Source organism: Gallus gallus, chromosome 1, assembly GCF_016699485.2.
Source record: "Gallus gallus isolate bGalGal1 chromosome 1, bGalGal1.mat.broiler.GRCg7b, whole genome shotgun sequence".
Classification (NCBI taxonomy): Eukaryota; Metazoa; Chordata; class Aves; order Galliformes; family Phasianidae; genus Gallus; species Gallus gallus.
Window position 1 is genome coordinate 140,135,101 of NC_052532.1, and position 19,902 is coordinate 140,155,002.

The 19,902-nt window shown below is 47.9% G+C and overlaps 1 protein-coding gene across 1 annotated transcript; it reads right to left on the bottom strand.

Moving 5' to 3' along the window:
* Window positions 1-6,345: 6,345 nt before the first annotated feature.
* On the bottom strand, window positions 6,346-10,808 carry LOC112531527. Its single transcript, XM_040651072.1, has 5 exons — window positions 8,548-10,808; window positions 8,294-8,356; window positions 7,559-7,630; window positions 6,974-7,121; window positions 6,346-6,785 (listed from the first exon to the last, which is right to left on the bottom strand). Exons 1-5 carry the CDS (start codon window positions 8,675-8,677, stop codon window positions 6,500-6,502), a joined length of 699 nt encoding a protein of 232 aa, XP_040507006.1. The 5' UTR covers window positions 8,678-10,808; the 3' UTR covers window positions 6,346-6,499.
* Window positions 10,809-19,902: the final 9,094 nt, after the last annotated feature.

The following is a 19,902-nucleotide window of genomic DNA, read 5'->3' on the forward strand; positions in this document are numbered from 1 at the left end:
GCCTGCAATAATAACGTGGCAGGGCCTGGAAGGCACAGCGGATAGTTGCACAGTGGGACTGTGAAGCACCGATAAAGCTGTCTCTGAGGGCACGCAACTCTGTTTTGCAGAGAAAGCGTTTACTCCTTGTTCTGTATACCTTCAGTATGTTTCACTTTATGTTTCAGCATACCTTCGCGCCTTTCCCTGCCAAACGTTGCTTCTCTTTTCAACCTCAGATAGAGAATTCAGGACAATGTTCTTCTCCTCCATTTTGTCAGCAGCAGACAGAACCCGAACTTCGTAAAGCCAAACTTCTTTTCCCACACTATGGGGCAAGCGCACCCACAGATGCTTACATCTATTCCACTGCTTGCCAAAATAATACGAGCCGAAGGAAAGTCTGCTTACAAGAGATCTCTATAATGCAGGTTCTTAAAAAACTGCTGCCACAAGCATTTGCTTCACCAGATAGGAAGGAAAAACAAAACTGGATACTCATCGTTTGTGATAGCAGTGTCAAATTTGTGTGCAAAAATGAAAGGAGAAATGTAGAATAATTGAAGATGCACAATGAAAATGATGACTACTTCATTATCTGTTCAGTTCAGCGACTGAAATGTGCAATACTGAGAGTCAGATCATATGGCGCAACATACAGAGATGCGGTGATCAGACAAGGCTGCATTTTCTCATTCACTCCAAGCCCCAGTTCTCTTCATTCAGGGTCACAGTGAAGAGGACACCGCTCCTGGATTGTTGTTCTGCAGGTACGGTCCTGTCCCACAGTGTGGGGAAAACGCATTTCTGGAATGTAAGCCTCACCCTATATTCACATGACCATAAACTACTTTATGGCTCCTTTTATATGCCAAAGGCTCCCTCCCACTTTGAGAAGGGCTTTGGCTAAGGTGTGGCTAAGATGCGTATTACAGTGTTTCCTTCAGGCAGGTGTAGCTAGGGACAAAATAATGTGGCGTGACTGCACGTGGAATGGTTTGCCTTCCAGCATTTTAACACTGACGACAGTCCAAAAAGCCTACAAGACAATCTCTCCTCCTCAAAATTAAGACGCTTCCAGGTATGCCTTCACAGGACAGATCTTTCCAGGTACAGTTCCTTCCTGGTTTTGTGAAATTACCGTCAGCCTCTATTTTCAAAAGACAGGTGCCTGTGACGGGTAGGTGAAGATCTCCAGGAACCAAACTCAACAATTTTTCCAAACCTGTGTCACGGTCCCTAAATTCCTTTGAGGTCATTCTCGCAGCTGTACGTGTCCCTTTTTAAAGGTGGTGGGGGCAGGAAGCCTCCTCTGTATCTCCCAGCATATCCCTGGCCTTTGGTTATTACTAAAAGGTTTCCAGCTGACCACAGTTCTCCTTAGCTCCTGTTTCCTCTTCCATCATCACAAAACATCTGCTGTAAGGTCTTCTTCCCATTTGGCCTCTGACTAATCGCATCTATCCCAATTTCTCATAGAGAGAATGCCTCTTTGTGGTTTAATGGGAGCAGTCGGGGATGCAACAAAGGACTTTCCTCCCACTTTTAGAGAGAACTTTCATCAAAACGTAACCTTAAGAAAACAGCCAGAGAACTGCCTACCATCTCCTTCCTTCAATCACACGATTGCAGTGGAAACATACATCACCAAACAGCCGAAGAGAAAGGAGAAAGAAAGAATTTTTAAGGTAATGATTTTATTGACAGTAATTTCTCAACTGTATTTCAGTAGCTTTCCTGTTTATTTCAGCTTAAATAAAGGAGAATAATGGCAAGCCTGACTTGGGTTTCCAATTCCATCTTGCATCTTTATAGCATTAATGATGAAAACATTTCTTTACATCTGCTTGACCCTCTACAAATATGGGTTTCTTTTGCTGTTTGCCTAATTCTGAACACTCGAAATTCAGCAAGGAAGAGTCACATACACACTTCTAGTAACCATCCAGCTGAACATCTGTACATCCATTCAACACACAGCTCTTGCCCGGTGTATGTTCTTGCTCTGTCACAACTGCAATACTATTGCTAATAACGTCACCACATTTATTGTCTGCAGGGATGCCAGCAATACCTCAATCACCTGCCCTTCATCGCTGAGAAATTTAGAATCCACCTGCAATTAGCAGATGCCGTACAACTCCCATATGTAATCCTCCTTTATTAATCCAAGCAAAGATGTGTACGTGACACCTAGCATTTGGCTCCCAAAGAAGAAAGGTCTATCCATTCTGGTGCTGGACTGCACAACCACGGGAGTCTGCAGGGAAATGGGACTGCACTGCTGATGGTCTCCCAGTGTCTTGGAGAAGTGCGAGTGATGATAGCATTCACTCCATTACTGCCCCTGATTCTCGCGTCCTAGTTGCCGCTTCCCTGGGCAGCCTGTTCCAGTGCCTGACCACTCCCTCTGAGAAGAATTATTTCCTAACATCCAACCTGAACCTCCCCTGGCACAACTTGAGGCCATTCCCTCTAGTCCTATAGAAGAGGAATTGTCTTGGGACGCACATAGGTAGATTGATCCAAAATTAATGCCTCCTACTTATTATCATGGGAGCTACAACTGCTACAAAGGGCACAATAATGCTGTTTAAGAAAGCACATTCTCCGCTGCAAAATGCTTTTTCAGTGTAGTCATCACCACTAGCTGTGCATTTTCTCCAGCAATGAACAAGAACCTGAGTGCTGCGCTCATAACAGCCTGCACCAGCGGAGGTGTCCCAGTGTCACTGTCACCACTGCTGAAATGCACCGTGCACCATCTCACTGAGCTCACAACCACTGCTTGGACTCCATAAACGTTCAGCAAAGATTGATGAAGGTCAGTGGGTGTCGTCATTTTCACCTGGAGGAATTCAGTGACAGCTTGATGGTTGGCTCGATGTGCACTTCCATGTCAGACACCGTTGTGTCACGCTGCCTGACTGCTGCCAGCTGTTGCACGGCAACAACGTGTAATGGGATATGGGTGAGAAGGTTCAACCTCTACTGCCATGCCACCAACACCCGCCTCTGGTGTTTTGGGCCAACATATAAAATAGGGGGCATTGCTTCTGGAGCAGCCCTCATAAGATGTATAATACAGGTAATGTATAGAAGTAACCAAGCTTTTTTTATTTTTTAACACTGTTTATTAAAGCATACAAAGAAGTGCCAGTCGTTGGTGGGTCCTCTGAGTGTGAGAGCGAAGCTGCTGACAGCTGCTGGAGTCAGGCCTGTGGTGCAAGCCTGCAGACTGGTGCCGGATGCTGAATGGATCGTGGTCTTCCCATCCCATCCTCTGGGACAGGAATGGTGTGTGTTCCCACATCAGCTATGGGCAGTGCTGTGGTGAGTGAGACTGGCCTGGGGCTCCACAGTGATGCCTGCAGCGAGGCTGCAGCTCATAGCCCTCATGCCTGGTGTTGTGTCTCAGCTGTCTGTGTTCATGTGAGTCCCTTTGAAGGCAGCCCTTGGCTGAGGCAGCCAGTAAGCATCATGTCAGTGTTCTTTCTCTGCATGTGAAAACTATTTATCCTCAAACTTGTTTTCACAGGCTTCTGTTCTACAGATTCTGTCTCTGATCCTGATGGGTATTAATCACTCTGGTAGGTTCAGGATCTCTCCATGTATGGATGAGTTCCCCTTCTGGGCTGAGTTCAGGAAGGGTACTCACCTCCTAGATCATCGTGTCCTGGGGAAGAGTCGTAATGAACTTCCTCCAAACAAGGGACTGCCACATCCAGTGCCAATACCCAACAACCCTTTCAGAATTCTAAGCTGTGTTCCTTCTAGACCTCACTTCCAATTTGGTAAAAATTCCTTTAGTCTGAAAGGCTTTGAACCTGCTGGGCTCCACAAACTGGTATTTGTGATGGTGTTCGACTTTGTCCAAAACTTTCCAAGCTGCCCTTGTCTTCACCACAGAGTTCCTTAAACCAGATTTTTCACAGGTGGTCACTCATTGAACGTTCCTCATTTTCTGCTTGACCGAGTGTTGTCCTTGTGATCTGGTTTGCAGAAGTGTTGACATTCACAGCTGCAACTCAAATTAGCTGTGCTCTGAGTATATGAAGAGCTGTATGATTCTACAGCAACAAATATTCTGAAAAATTCCCCCTGGGGGAAAGAAATTCTGATCTAGAGGCAGAACTAGTTAGGAATGTGATCAGGTCAATGAACACACCCAACAACAACTGCTCAAGAAGCATGATTTGGATATTAAATGAATTAAGGCTATCCATATGTACATTTACTGTGAAATGGACTAAGCACTTACTCTACTCATGAAACTTTCCAGATTGTTCACACTTTTTGTACTGGGCTGTTTTAAGTAGCTACCCAAGTGCAGATCAGGAAACCCAAAGTGCTAAGGATGGATCCTGGCAGCCTAGAAGAACCTCACAGCTGGCAGCCTATCATTCTCTATCATTCATGATTCTATGAAAACTTTCGAGCTGCTAAACCAGGCCAGAGCTGAGCTGTGGACACAGTTTATCAATTTCTCTCCCAGGTAATGACTAAAGGGATGGATGCCTGACACTCCTGTATCAGAAGGCACGTGCAACAGAGGCTCCCACCGCTGTAGCTCAACGGTTTGCTACTCTCACTACTTAAAGAGCACAGCAGCAGCCTCTGGAACTTCCTTGGATACACCATGCTGACGTCTTTTAACTTAATCCGTGCTGAACAGTTGCAGGCATCCTCTAGTTTCTTGAGAGAGTTGCTGGGCATTCCCCAGTGCTCCTGGACTTTGACCCCAGAAGGCCCTGAGGTTTTCTGAAGTTTCTCAGATTCAGCAGTTGGGACTGCTGAGCAAAATGCTGTGCGTGTAGGCTTCTTTCAGACTGGCCAGGGAGGCTTGGCATGTAAAGCCAAGAGTAAGACCGAGTGGGAACATACTCCAAGCAGGCCAAAGCTAGATCACACACTTCGGTCAGCTCCTGGGCAACCTTCTCTTGGGCTTAGACATGTTTATTTGGGCAGTGGATCCGGGAAACACGTTATCTGCAGCCCTTCCCTGCGCGTTTGGTGGTGATGAGTGAGAACAGTGTCTTCTGGCATTTGCCATGTTGCCACGGGGTTGGTTCAGGCCTCTGCTGACACACACTGACACTGCGTATTCTCTTCACAGCCACACAGCTCCCCAGCAGTGCTGATCTTATTCTTGGTCTGCTTGTGGCTATCTTCTGCACTCCACTTCTCTGTACTTCCACAGCAGCACACATTTCTCCTCTCTTTTCCCACACGTAGTGTCTGTTTGCTTGCAACCGAGCGGGAGAGCTCACCAATTGTTTTCTGCCTATGAAGGTCAGACTGAGAAGACTGCTGTGAGGACCGAGAGAAAGCAGTAATGAGTGCTGAGAACATGGTATAGGGAAGAGCCTTCAGACCTGGACAGAGATGCTACCTAAGCACCTGTGTGTAAAGCTTGTTTGCTGGGCAGAACAGAGAGTGATAGAGTTCACAGGATACAAAGATAGTTGTAGTTTGGCAAACCAATAAGCTCCGAGTTCAGATTACAAAGTATGTGTAAACAAAGGAAATGAAGGGGTGTACCTATTTGGGGAACGGCTGATAGGCGAATCAGGAGGAATGCGAACCCCAAGTACCTCAGCCAATGGGGAGAGGGGGAATGGCTCACCAGCGTCAGGATACAGACATATGGGGAACAGTGGATGAAATATAAATACGGGGAGGCCTGGATGTGGAGTCTGTCACACTCCCACAAATCTGCCATGGAAAGTGCTGTGTGCTTACAGTGGTGGACGCAAACACCCAAGGTCTGGAAATGCATCCTCTGCCCCTATGTCCACCCAAAATGCTATCCTTGAATAGCAAATGTTATGGTGATGTGGCACCACAGAAAGAAGTGAGTCGGATAATGGAACTCACTTTAAAAATACCCACATAAACACCTGGGCCAAAGAGCATGGCACTGAGTGGATATATCATATCCTCTACAATGCACCAGCTTCTGGAAAAGTCAAACGCTACTTATGAGTGTTAAAAGCTACACCGTAAGCAATAGTTGGCAGAACATTCAAGCACTGGGATACACGTTTATCATAAGCCACCTGCTTTGTCAACACTCTGGGATCTGCCAGTCGAGATGGCCCTGCTCAATCCAGTCCCTTATGTACTGTACGAGGGGATGGAGTCCCTGCAGTACATAAGAAGAATTTACAAGGGAAAATGGTTTGGGTTATCCTGGCCTCGGGCAAAAGCAAGCCCACCTGTGGGACTGATTTTGCTCAGGGACTTGGTGGGAAACGCAAAAGAAGAAACAGGGACATTCAGTGTGTACGTGAAAGAGACTTGATGACGGGAGAGAACAGTCAGTAGTTTCAGGTGTATGTGCGCATATATACACATATATGTATATAATGTTAAGTATAGTTTATTGACCATATAGATACATGTATCTGCGTTGTACAACTTGGGCATGATGTCATGATACGGAATAGGTGGTGAACGCTGTCATGGTCATCCATCAGTGTGGACATCATGCAATGAACTGATGGAATTGGGAAAGCTGCTAAGAGAGAACTACAGTTTGGTGTCTTCTTGCTTGCGGCCGGGCAGGAGTCATCATCGATTCCTCACTGCCTGCAGAAGTCAGGCTGAGAGGATTGCTGTGGGGGCTGGCAGAGTAAGGCAGCGAGCGGCGAGAAAGTTGAATAGAGAACACACTCAGATTTGGGTTTGGATTCCCTGAAAGATCTTCAACTTCTATGGTAATTCTCGTTAAGTTCCGTGGTTTTTTTAGCAGAGCTGGATCTTTGTTTCTCACGTCTCTGCCAGTTTCACCTAGCATTGCTCCTCTGGAATAAAAAGAAAGGGGTCTTAGAAATGAGTCCCAGTGTGTATGACTGAAGAGGTAAAGAAATTCCTCAACAGAAATCCCAGCAGAGGGCTGCCCACAGCTCACTGTGCTCTGGGATGCTCTCCTTGCAAGCGCTTCCCTGCACGGAGCAGCCATCTAGCAAAGACTAGCGGAGAAGCAACTCACGCTTGTCTCTTCATCAGCAGCTGTTTTGCCAGGTAACCCAAAGCAGCAAGAATGACCAGAGAGAACAGGATGGCAAGCACCGCAGCTGCAAGGTGATTTTCTCCCCCTTTCCGATCCACGCTCCCTGCAGATCTCACACCGCCAGCACCTGGAGAATGCAAGACAGTGCAACACACTCATGAGTTCTGCACTACTGATGGTCTCCCAGTGTCTTGGAGAAGTGCGAGTGATGATAGTATTCACTCCATTACTGCCCCTGATTCTCGCGTCTTAGTAGCAGAGGATGAGGATGATCTCTTACAGTCCTCCTGAGCAAGAGCCCACTTGCAAGGGAGAGGCTGAGAAATCACTGCCTCCAGCTGTGTCTCAGGGAATGAACAGGCGTGCATTGCACATGCTGTACTTCCAAGGACTCCAAGCAGGATTCTGCAAGGTAAGCTGACAGCCATCCTCTATGGCCAGCTCTGCCACTACGGGCAGAACAGCTCCTGCTGCATGTTTGAATGCACCTCCTCAGCTCTGAATGGCAGTAAACACACTTTGCACAGAACTCTTTATGCCTTCTGGTAAACAAAGACAACATACCTCTGGGATACTCTTCAGGCTCAAAACCAAGATCCATCTGAGAAAGGGAAGGAGGAATCCTAGGTGCAACAGCTGTAAGCAAACACAGAGGAGGAACATTTGCATTACAGATGGTGATAACCCTCTTCATCATCAACACTTGCACGTGGGTCAGGCTGGCCTTCTAGATGCACCTGGCATCTCTCAGAGGAAACCTAGACACACCACTTATCCATGCGATTCCTCCAAGGCTCAGAATAAGGAACCCACTGAGAAGCTGCAGAGCCAGTACCTGAGGCCACATCTGCCACCAAAGGCAGAAGTTAACAGTTCCTGACATACATTGCAGTTCGCCTGTTCAGCCTTGAATGGCAGCAAACACTCCTACTGACAGACGCTCGTCTCCCTCTTCCACTCACAAGTATGTGGCAAACGGGTACCAGGTGCCAGAAGAGGCACCATTTTGGCACAAAACAAACCATCTTCAGCTTGGCTGGGAAAAAGGCTCTCAACTCTGCCCCAGATGCTGCTGCCTTTGCCGCCAGCACTTCAAGAGACACACGGCTGGGGCTGCTGTCAAATGCAGCTGTGCAGGGCAAAGAATCCCAGGGCACATCTCTGTGCTCTCCTGGTTGCTACTCTGCTCTTCTCCACATCCCAGCACCAGCGAAGAACATTGTAAGGTGTGTTCCACAGGAAGACAAGGCTGAAAGTATGTGCTGACACTGCAAAAATGAGCAAAGACGGACCACTCACCCCTGCGGTAGGTTTGAGGCTGATGAAAACGGCGCAGCCTCGATATGCGGCGTACAGGCAGATCTGTAAACAAACAGAAGAGAGATTTCTTTTCCATATTGTGCCATGATTCTCAAGAAAGGGACTGCAGAGCCTGGCAGGGGATCATGTAGCGTTGTGAGAACCACACGTAGGTCCAGATTCTGACAGGTCCAGAGCAGAGGCCTGGGTGAGCCATGGCTGGGAATCTGACACGTCTCCAAGGAAAAACATACCACTGCGTTCCTTGCCACGTTCCAGATCAGCTTCCATGGGGTATGCTGCATACATGTCGCCAACACGATCATCTGGAATGGAGAACAAAGCAGAGAAGCTGTCAAGACCTGTTGCCATATGCTTCTTCATAAGGGATCTGCAGTGCCCGGAGATGGGTTGTGTGATCCACAGGCAGAAGGCACACGTGGGTGCAGATTCTCTCAATGTGTGCACCAGCCTGCTTCAGCTGTGGGCTGGGACATGGCAGCTCCCCAGATGCTGCCCTGAGGAAACAGCCCGCAGCACTCAGCCTGCCTTCAGGACAGACAGCCTGCGCTTGCTTACTGGAGAGCCTTCGACAGGTGGAGAGGCTAAGGAGCATCAGGGCATGTGAGCAGGAGACTGATGGGTGGAGTAACTCCCTGGTGTGCTGGAGGGAAGGGCACCAGGGGGGATGCCCCCCAGAGCGTGGTAAAGCCCATACCCCGTCCCTGTGAGGCTGAGGTAGGGGACCAAAAAGACGAGGAGGGTTGGAAGTGAGTCCTAGTTCAGCACTGCAGGCAACCCCCCTCCCTACCTACCTCCCTTCCCCAGGCACCCCTCCATAGTAGGTTTGAGGCCCTGGATCTTGAGGGAGAGCTAGGTGAGGATGTGGTGGCAGGCCCATCTATGAGGCCAGATAGAAAGAGGCAGTTGACACCATGCCTCAAGACTCCTCCAGTAAGAAAGGAAGAAGGGTAACTGTAGTAGGTGATTCCCTTCTGAGAGGAACAGAGGGCCCAGTATGCAGGCTTGACCCCTAAGTCTGCAGTCTACCTGAAGCCCGGAGCAGGGAGATGATCACTGGGACACTCCCAACCTGCTGCACTCGACAGCCTACTACCTGCTACTGATCTTCCAGACAGGTGGGAAGGAAGCTGCTGGCATGGGTGATCCTGCTGTGGGTGTCTATTACAGGTCACCAGATTAGGACGAGGAAGCTGATGAGGTCTTCTACAGACAGCTGATAGCAGCCTCGCAATTACCGGCCCTGGTTATTGTAGGGGATTTTAACTACCCTGATATTTGCTGGAAGGCCTACTGGCTGAGCCAGCCAGCCATCCAACCACAGCCCACGAGGTTCCTCCAGCACACTGATGATAACTTCCTGATGCAAGGGGTGGATGAGCCAACTAGGAGAGGAGCGCTGCTGGATTTTATTCTCACTAACAAGGAGGGTCCGGTGGAAGTGATGAAGGTTGATGGCAGCCTTGGTTGCAGTGAACGGGAGGTGGTAGAGCTCAGGATCTCCGGCGGCCAGAACAGAATACCAAGCAGAATCCCAGCCCTGGACTTCAGGAGGGTGAACTTTTCAAGCAGTTGCTAGGGGAGATCCCGTGGGGCAGGGTATTTGAAGGTAAAGGGGCCCAAGATAGATGGTTAGCATTCAAGGACTGCTTCTTCCAAGCTCAAAATCAGAGCATCCCAACAGGTAGGAAGTCAAGAAAGGGAGCCAGGAGACATGCATGGTTAAACAGGGAACTGCTGGGCAAGCTCAAGTGGAAGAGGAGAGTCTAAAGATCACGGAAGGAGGGAGGGGCTGGACACCTGGGAGGAACAGAAGACGGTTGTCGGAGGATGCAGGGAGGCAACTAGGAAAGCTAGGGCCTCATTAGAGTTAAACCTTGCAAGCGGGGTCAAGGACAACAGAAAGGGCTTCTTCAAATACACTGCAGATAAAACTAACACTAGAGGCAGTGTAGGCTCACTGATGAGTGAGGTGGGTACCCTGATGACAGAAGATACAGAGAAGGCAGACTTACTGAATGCCTTCCTTGTGTCTGTTGTACTGCTGGAGGCTGTCCTGAGGAGCCCCATACCTCTGAGGCCCCACTGGAAGTCAGGATAGAGGAGGAGTTTGCCTCAGGTGATGAAGACTGGGTTAAGGAGCACTTAAGCAATCTAAACATCCATCAATCCATGGGTCCTGATGGGATGCACCTGCGGGTGCTGAGGGAGCTGGCGCAAGTCATTGCTAGGCCGCTCTCCATCACCTTTGTTAAGTTTAAGAATTGAAGAGGTGCCTGAGGACTGGAGGAAAGCAGACGTCACTCCAGTCTTCAAAAAGGGCAAGAAGGAGGACCCTGGTATTAGTTAACTATAGTAACTATAGAACGATCAGTTTCACCTCCATCCCTGGAAAGGTGATGGAACAACTTATCCTTGGTGCTGTCTCTAGGCATATCAAGGATAAGAGGGTCATTAGAGACAGTCAGCATGGCTTCACCAAGAGGAAGTCATGCCTGATCAACCTGATAGCCTTCTATGAAGATATAACCAGGTGGATAAATAATGGTAAAGCAGTGGATGTGGTCTATCTTGATTTCACTAAAGCACCTGACACCCACAGTATCCTCACAGCTAAACTGAGGAAGTATGGTCTGGATAGTAGTGAGGTGGATTGTGAACTGGCTGCAAGAAAGAAGCCAGAGAGCTGTGGTCAGTGGGACAGAGTCTAGCTGGAGGCCTGTATCTAGTGGAGTCCCTCAAGGATTGATACTGGAACCAATACTATTCAGTACCTTCATCAACCACTTGGATGAGGGAATAGAGCGCACCGTCAGCAAGTCCGCTGATGACACATAACTGCGAGCAGTGTCTGATACGCCAGAAGGCTCTGCTGCCATCCAGCAAGACCTAGACAGGCTTGAGAGTTGGGCAGAGAGAAATGTCATGAAATACAGCAAGGGCGAGCGTAGAGCCTTGCATCTGGGCAAGAACAACGCCAGGTACCAGTATAAGTTGGGAACTGACTTGTTGGAGGGCAGCATAGGGAAAAGGACCTGGGGATCCTGGTGGGCAGCAGGATGACCGTGAGTCAGCACTGTGCCCTTGTGGCCAAGAAGACCAACGGCATCCTGGGGTGTATGAGAAGAGGTGTGCTTAGTAGGTCAAGAGAGGTTGTCCCCCCCCTCTACTCTGCCCTGGTGAGACCGCATCTGAAAAACTGTGTCTGGGCATTCTGGGCCCCTCAGTTCAAGAAGGACAAGGGACTCCTTGAGAGAGTCCAGCACAGAGCCACAAAGGTGATTAAGGGAGTGGGGCATTTCCCTTACAATGAATGGCTGACGGAGCTGAGTCTCTTTCGCTTGGAGCAGACTGAGGGGTGACCTCATTAATGTTTACAAATATGTCAAGGGTGAGTGTCGTGAGGATGGAGCCAGGCTCTTCTCAGTGACATCCATTGATAGGACAAGGGGCAGCGGGTGCAAGCTGGAACATAGAAGGTTCCATGTAAATATGAGAAAAAGCTTCTTCACAGTGAGGGTGACAGAACACTGAAACAGGCTTCCCAGAGAGGTTGTGGGGTCTCCTTCTCTGTAGATATTCAAAACCCAACTGGACAATTTGCTCTGTGACCTGATCTATGTGTTCTTGCTCCAGCAGGGGGATTGGACTAGACGATCATTCAAGGTCCCTTCCAATCCCTGATACTCTGTGATTCTGTGATCACAGGGCACTCCCAGTATGACCTCACAGAGCACCTCAGATGAGGTGGGGAAGCCTCGCAGCCCAATAAGAAACTATTTAATTGCTCTCAGGAAGGTCTTGTAACAGATAAATAAACAGGTGGTCTTAAATCTGAGTCCAGATTCCCCAGTGTATCCATTCCAACCAGGAAACTGAGCATATGTCAAATCCTGGACTTCTGAACCACTGCAAGAGAAGTTGTAGATTCTCCTTCTAAGGAAATATTCAAGACCTGTCTGGATGCCTGCCCATGCCACCTATTGTAAGGTACCTGCTTTAGCAGTGGGTTTGGACTCAGTGACCTCTTAAGGTCACTGACAAACCCTCTGATTCTGTGATTCTGTGAGGTGGAAAGGACCCATGCAAGTTCTATCGAGCCCCTGCATTGCAGCAAAATTAGTAGGAGAAGGACCCTGGATTCATCATTCTCGTATTAATAAAGTACCTTTGACACAGAAAGCTGAGCAGACCACCTCACCGTTGAAAGTTATGATAATTAAGCAAACATAATGTATAAAGTAACTTTGCTGGTAGGCGTTTGCCTTGAGCTGTGGGCTGGGACCTGGCAGCTCCCCAGATGCTATCCCAGGACAACAACAGGCACCAGGGCTCAAGGACATGCTGGACAGACGGACTGCACTTGCTTACTGGGGAGCCTGTGACATTCCCCAAAGCAGCAAAATTCACATGGCGAGCAGCTGAGAACAGAAGAAGGCCTTTGTACTGCTCATGGTGCAGAGCCCATCGGTCAGTGAGCAGCTGACCCAGCACCACCCCATCTGCTGCTGGGGACCCTGGGCTGAGGACATGGTTGGGAGGTTGGGTGTTCGTCAGGGAAGCGCTGCAGTAGGACAGTAGAAGGCTGCAGTGCCCGGAGTTGGAATCAGAGGAGCTCTCCCCTCTAGGATGTCCCTGTGTGCTCCAAGGTGGGATGTCTGGGGAGGTTGGAGAGCCATCACATCACCTCTTAGGACACAGAGCTGATGTAAGAGCCTGGCTGGTTGTTTCCCCGGGGGACCCACCACCCAAGGCTGCTTTCCAGGAAGCCTCAGGGGTTTGTTTCCCCAGTGCTTCCCTCAGTGCCCAGCCTACCTGGACTCAGTGCTCCCCACGCGACATCCTGGGGTTGCCCATGACACGGAGCCACCAGGAAGAGGAGAAGGAAGAACAAAAAGCAACAGCTGGGAGCAGCTGTCTCCCGTAGTTGCCCCATGCTACCTCTTGTCCACAACCAGCAAGCACCCTCCTTGCAGGCTTGAGGCACAAGTGGCACCTCCTGGCATGACGTATATGGGGTTCCTGAATGTCCTCACGGGGCCCACTGTGACCTCACAAAGCACCTCTGATGACGCAAGAAAAACCTGCTTGACCTTTCTGACCTCTGAGGAACTTCTTGAGCACCTTATTAACAAGTAACTTCCAAACAAAGTCCGTTGTTTTAGCTATTCCTGAAAAGTTGGTCTGGATGTGCAGTACTGTCTTCATACTCAGCTGTACACATTGAAGCAATCTCAAGCCTCACCACAGACTGAACTGTATCAGGATGCAAAACAGCAGAAATCCCACCCATCCCATCCCCTGACAGATGCAGCTATGTTTCCTGTACAGCATAAACCTCACCAACACTGTCTCACTTTCTCTGGTTAGACCGAAGTCTTTTAGCTGACTGCAGAGTTCCAGCGGAAGCCTGGTATAAACCTTCTACTTTCTTTTGGTTGCTGGGCTGTGCTTTGGGCTGTCCTGAGCACTGAGCAAGCAAAGATTTGTTGCTCAAAATCCAGGGCTGCAGTTCCTGAAACAGCCTTTAGAAGACAGCGAAGAACTGCAAATGAAACATTTTCTGGTCTGACCTCAGTCGGGGACACTTAGGGTTTGGAGTTTGTTGTTATTTTTTGAATATGGGTTATGAGTTCTGATTTAAACTGCAGCCTAGGTGTTGCTTCTGTATTTAAAATGCAGACCAGGCGTAACCACTCTATTAATATAGGCTGGTTTGTGTGTTATGGCTTTCTAAGTCAAGGCGTTAAGAGTTGTATCTAGATTGTAGCCTGGTTTTGATCTAAATTAGTTGAGTCTGGGGTGGGATTGTCAGCACCAGCTGCCCTACACAGCAGATACTTTGCTGCTTCAGGACGCTATTTGCTGCTATTGGTATAATCTGGGTGCAATAAGGTACTACTGAAATACGAGGAGGTTCAGTGCTGGTCTGGCCTGCATCATATGTATGACACCACAATAAATGTTGGGGTTGCCTGTTCACTTGTGTTGGAGCCTGAGCAGTCTCCCAGATATGGTGGGGCAGCCCTGGCAGGGCTGGGGCAGTGGCCCAGGGCCAGTCTCCCTGCAGCACAGGAGCCTTCAGACAGACAGTCCCATCTAGGCAAGGGCGTGGTCTGTTTTAGGCTGACCTGTTAACACTGGAGACCCTGAAGTTTGGAGGCAGGAGTTTGATGATAATTTGACATGAGCTAAAGGCATGGCCACCTCCTCCAGCTGCCTAGGCTCAGAACCGCTGCCGCCTGACTGCTTATACTCGGCCTGATGCCCAGAGACCCGGGGTCTCAGCCCAGGCTGGGGGACATGGCTGCTGCTTTCCCATTTGCAGGCTCAGCCTGTAGCAATGCTGAGTAGGTGGCATCTCAGAGACATGCACACGCAGAGAAAGAACACTGATACAGGAGTGTCAGGCATCCATCCCTTTAGTCATTACCTGGGAGAGAAATTGATAAACTGTGTCCACAGCTCAGCTCTGGCCTGGTTTAGCAGCTCGAAAGTTTTCATAGAATCATGAATGATAGAGAATGATAGGCTGCCAGCTGTGAGGTTCTTCTAGGCTGCCAGGATCCATCCTTAGCACTTTGGGTTTCCTGATCTGCACTTGGGTAGCTACTTAAAACAGCCCAGTACAAAAAGTGTGAACAATCTGGAAAGTTTCATGAGTAGAGTAAGTGCTTAGTCCATTTCACAGTAAATGTACATATGGATAGCCTTAATTCATTTAATATCCAAATCATGCTTCTTGAGCAGTTGTTGTTGGGTGTGTTCATTGACCTGATCACATTCCTAACTAGTTCTGCCTCTAGATCAGAATTTCTTTCCCCCAGGGGGAATTTTTCAGAATATTTGTTGCTGTAGAATCATACAGCTCTTCATATACTCAGAGCACAGCTAATTTGAGTTGCAGCTGTGAATGTCAACACTTCTGCAAACCAGATCACAAGGACAACACTCGGTCAAGCAGAAAATGAGGAACGTTCAATGAGTGACCACCTGTGAAAAATCTGGTTTAAGGAACTCTGTGGTGAAGACAAGGGCAGCTTGGAAAGTTTTGGACAAAGTCGAACACCATCACAAATACCAGTTTGTGGAGCCCAGCAGGTTCAAAGCCTTTCAGACTAAAGGAATTTTTACCAAATTGGAAGTGAGGTCTAGAAGGAACACAGCTTAGAATTCTGAAAGGGTTGTTGGGTATTGGCACTGGATGTGGCAGTCCCTTGTTTGGAGGAAGTTCATTACGACTCTTCCCCAGGACACGATGATCTAGGAGGTGAGTACCCTTCCTGAACTCAGCCCAGAAGGGGAACTCATCCATACATGGAGAGATCCTGAACCTACCAGAGTGATTAATACCCATCAGGATCAGAGACAGAATCTGTAGAACAGAAGCCTGTGAAAACAAGTTTGAGGATAAATAGTTTTCACATGCAGAGAAAGAACACTGACATGATGCTTACTGGCTGCCTCAGCCAAGGGCTGCCTTCAAAGGGACTCACATGAACACAGACAGCTGAGACACAACACCAGGCATGAGGGCTATGAGCTGCAGCCTCGCTGCAGGCATCACTGTGGAGCCCCAGGCCAGTCTCACTCACCACAGCACTGCCCATAGCTGATGTGGGAACACACACCATTCCTGTCCCAGAGGATGGGATGGGAAGACCACGATCCATTCAGCATCCGGCACCAGTCTGCAGGCTTGCACCACAGGCCTGACTCCAGCAGCTGTCAGCAGCTTCGCTCTCACACTCAGAGGACCCACCAACGACTGGCACTTCTTTGTATGCTTTAATAAACAGTGTTAAAAAATAAAAAAAGCTTGGTTACTTCTATACATTACCTGTATTATACATCTTATGAGGGCTGCTCCAGAAGCAATGCCCCCTATTTTATATGTTGGCCCAAAACACCAGAGGCGGGTGTTGGTGGCATGGCAGTAGAGGTTGAACCTTCTCACCCATATCCCATTACACGTTGTTGCCGTGCAACAGCTGGCAGCAGTCAGGCAGCGTGACACAACGGTGTCTGACATGGAAGTGCACATCGAGCCAACCATCAAGCTGTCACTGAATTCCTCCAGGTGAAAATGACGACACCCACTGACCTTCATCAATCTTTGCTGAACGTTTATGGAGTCCAAGCAGTGGTTGTGAGCTCAGTGAGATGGTGCACGGTGCATTTCAGCAGTGGTGACAGTGACACTGGGACACCTCCGCTGGTGCAGGCTGTTATGAGCGCAGCACTCAGGTTCTTGTTCATTGCTGGAGAAAATGCACAGCTAGTGGTGATGACTACACTGAAAAAGCATTTTGCAGCGGAGAATGTGCTTTCTTAAACAGCATTATTGTGCCCTTTGTAGCAGTTGTAGCTCCCATGATAATAAGTAGGAGGCATTAATTTTGGATCAATCTACCTATGTGCGTCCCAAGACAATTCCTCTTCTATAGGACTAGAGGGAATGGCCTCAAGTTGTGCCAGGGGAGGTTCAGGTTGGATGTTAGGAAATAATTCTTCTCAGAGGGAGTGGTCAGGCACTGGAACAGGCTGCCCAGGGAAGCGGCAACTAGGACGCGAGAATCAGGGGCAGTAATGGAGTGAATGCTATCATCACTCGCACTTCTCCAAGACACTGGGAGACCATCAGCAGTGCAGTCCCATTTCCCTGCAGACTCCCGTGGTTGTGCAGTCCAGCACCAGAATGGATAGACCTTTCTTCTTTGGGAGCCAAATGCTAGGTGTCACGTACACATCTTTGCTTGGATTAATAAAGGAGGATTACATATGGGAGTTGTACGGCATCTGCTAATTGCAGGTGGATTCTAAATTTCTCAGCGATGAAGGGCAGGTGATTGAGGTATTGCTGGCATCCCTGCAGACAATAAATGTGGTGACGTTATTAGCAATAGTATTGCAGTTGTGACAGAGCAAGAACATACACCGGGCAAGAGCTGTGTGTTGAATGGATGTACAGATGTTCAGCTGGATGGTTACTAGAAGTGTGTATGTGACTCTTCCTTGCTGAATTTCGAGTGTTCAGAATTAGGCAAACAGCAAAAGAAACCCATATTTGTAGAGGGTCAAGCAGATGTAAAGAAATGTTTTCATCGTTAATGCTATAAAGATGCAAGATGGAATTGGAAACCCAAGTCAGGCTTGCCATTATTCTCCTTTATTTAAGCTGAAATAAACAGGAAAGCTACTGAAATACAGTTGAGAAATTACTGTCAATAAAATCATTACCTTAAAAATTCTTTCTTTCTCCTTTCTCTTCGGCTGTTTGGTGATGTATGTTTCCACTGCAATCGTGTGATTGAAGGAAGGAGATGGTAGGCAGTTCTCTGGCTGTTTTCTTAAGGTTACGTTTTGATGAAAGTTCTCTCTAAAAGTGGGAGGAAAGTCCTTTGTTGCATCCCCGACTGCTCCCATTAAACCACAAAGAGGCATTCTCTCTATGAGAAATTGGGATAGATGCGATTAGTCAGAGGCCAAATGGGAAGAAGACCTTACAGCAGATGTTTTGTGATGATGGAAGAGGAAACAGGAGCTAAGGAGAACTGTGGTCAGCTGGAAACCTTTTAGTAATAACCAAAGGCCAGGGATATGCTGGGAGATACAGAGGAGGCTTCCTGCCCCCACCACCTTTAAAAAGGGACACGTACAGCTGCGAGAATGACCTCAAAGGAATTTAGGGACCGTGACACAGGTTTGGAAAAATTGTTGAGTTTGGTTCCTGGAGATCTTCACCTACCCGTCACAGGCACCTGTCTTTTGAAAATAGAGGCTGACGGTAATTTCACAAAACCAGGAAGGAACTGTACCTGGAAAGATCTGTCCTGTGAAGGCATACCTGGAAGCGTCTTAATTTTGAGGAGGAGAGATTGTCTTGTAGGCTTTTTGGACTGTCGTCAGTGTTAAAATGCTGGAAGGCAAACCATTCCACGTGCAGTCACGCCACATTATTTTGTCCCTAGCTACACCTGCCTGAAGGAAACACTGTAATACGCATCTGAGCCACACCTTAGCCAAAGCCCTTCTCAAAGTGGGAGGGAGCCTTTGGCATATAAAAGGAGCCATAAAGTAGTTTATGGTCATGTGAATATAGGGTGAGGCTTACATTCCAGAAATGCGTTTTCCCCACACTGTGGGACAGGACCGTACCTGCAGAACAACAATCCAGGAGCGGTGTCCTCTTCACTGTGACCCTGAATGAAGAGAACTGGGGCTTGGAGTGAATGAGAAAATGCAGCCTTGTCTGATCACCGCATCTCTGTATGTTGCGCCATATGATCTGACTCTCAGTATTGCACATTTCAGTCGCTGAACTGAACAGATAATGAAGTAGTCATCATTTTCATTGTGCATCTTCAATTATTCTACATTTCTCCTTTCATTTTTGCACACAAATTTGACACTGCTATCACAAACGATGAGTATCCAGTTTTGTTTTTCCTTCCTATCTGGTGAAGCAAATGCTTGTGGCAGCAGTTTTTTAAGAACCTGCATTATAGAGATCTCTTGTAAGCAGACTTTCCTTCGGCTCGTATTATTTTGGCAAGCAGTGGAATAGATGTAAGCATCTGTGGGTGCGCTTGCCCCATAGTGTGGGAAAAGAAGTTTGGCTTTACGAAGTTCGGGTTCTGTCTGCTGCTGACAAAATGGAGGAGAAGAACATTGTCCTGAATCCTCTATCTGAGGTTGAAAAGAGAAGCAACGTTTGGCAGGGAAAGGCGCGAAGGTATGCTGAAACATAAAGTGAAACATACTGAAGGTATACAGAACAAGGAGTAAACGCTTTCTCTGCAAAACAGAGTTGCGTGCCCTCAGAGACAGCTTTATCGGTGCTTCACAGTCCCACTGTGCAACTATCCGCTGTGCCTTCCAGGCCCTGCCACGTTATTATTGCAGGCCTTAATGCTTGCTACAAGATTCAAATGATTATTCTTCCCATCTCACAAACATTTGAGATTAACTCTTAATGTTTTTGGTAATGCTAATGATTTACCCTTTTTTTTTTTTTCCTTGCTCTAGTTGCGTCTGCTCTGAATAAGGCACGGTGTGTGAACTGTTTTGCTTGTTCAACTTCTTGCAACACGAAGTTAACGCTCAAGTAAGTCAATGGAGAGCTGCGATGCCTTCAAAACGTATCAGTGGTTATCGTTAAGGTATTAAATGTTGCTATAGGTTTAACTGCTACGGTACAAAAGCCTTACGAACAACACTGAGAAAATGTGTCAGTGCATGATCAGGGCCAGAAACCTGTCAGGTGAGTTGACAGAAACGTGGTCTGTTTATCAACAAATTCGTGCGCATCTGCTCACAGAATGGAGAGTGTCAAGATGAAAGGCCTGCATCGTAATCTGTTATCTGATTACGGCCTCCGAGTCCCTCCCAAGTATCAGATTCTGTGAGTGTAAATATGTGAGGTTTGATCCTTCTAGGATCTATTTCTTCAGCCATCTTCAAGAACTGTGCTCACAAATGGTCAGAATTCACTGCAGTACGCTTGTGATTGTTTTATCCTATTGACGTCTGCCCATGAAAATTTGTTTTTCCCTTTTCTGTCAGAAATACCGCTATTTAGGAATTCT

Coding starts and splice junctions, on each gene's coding strand:
- LOC112531527 (XM_040651072.1), bottom strand. CDS start 8,677: ATGAAGAAGCATATGGCAACAGGTCTTGACAGCTTCTCTGCTTTGTTC. Junction 8,357..8,547: donor ACGTGGCAAGGAACGCAGTG/GTATGTTTTTCC, acceptor GTTTGTTTACAG/ATCTGCCTGTACGCCGCATA. Junction 6,786..6,973: donor CTGCTGATGAAGAGACAAGC/GTGAGTTGCTTC, acceptor TTTTTATTCCAG/AGGAGCAATGCTAGGTGAAA.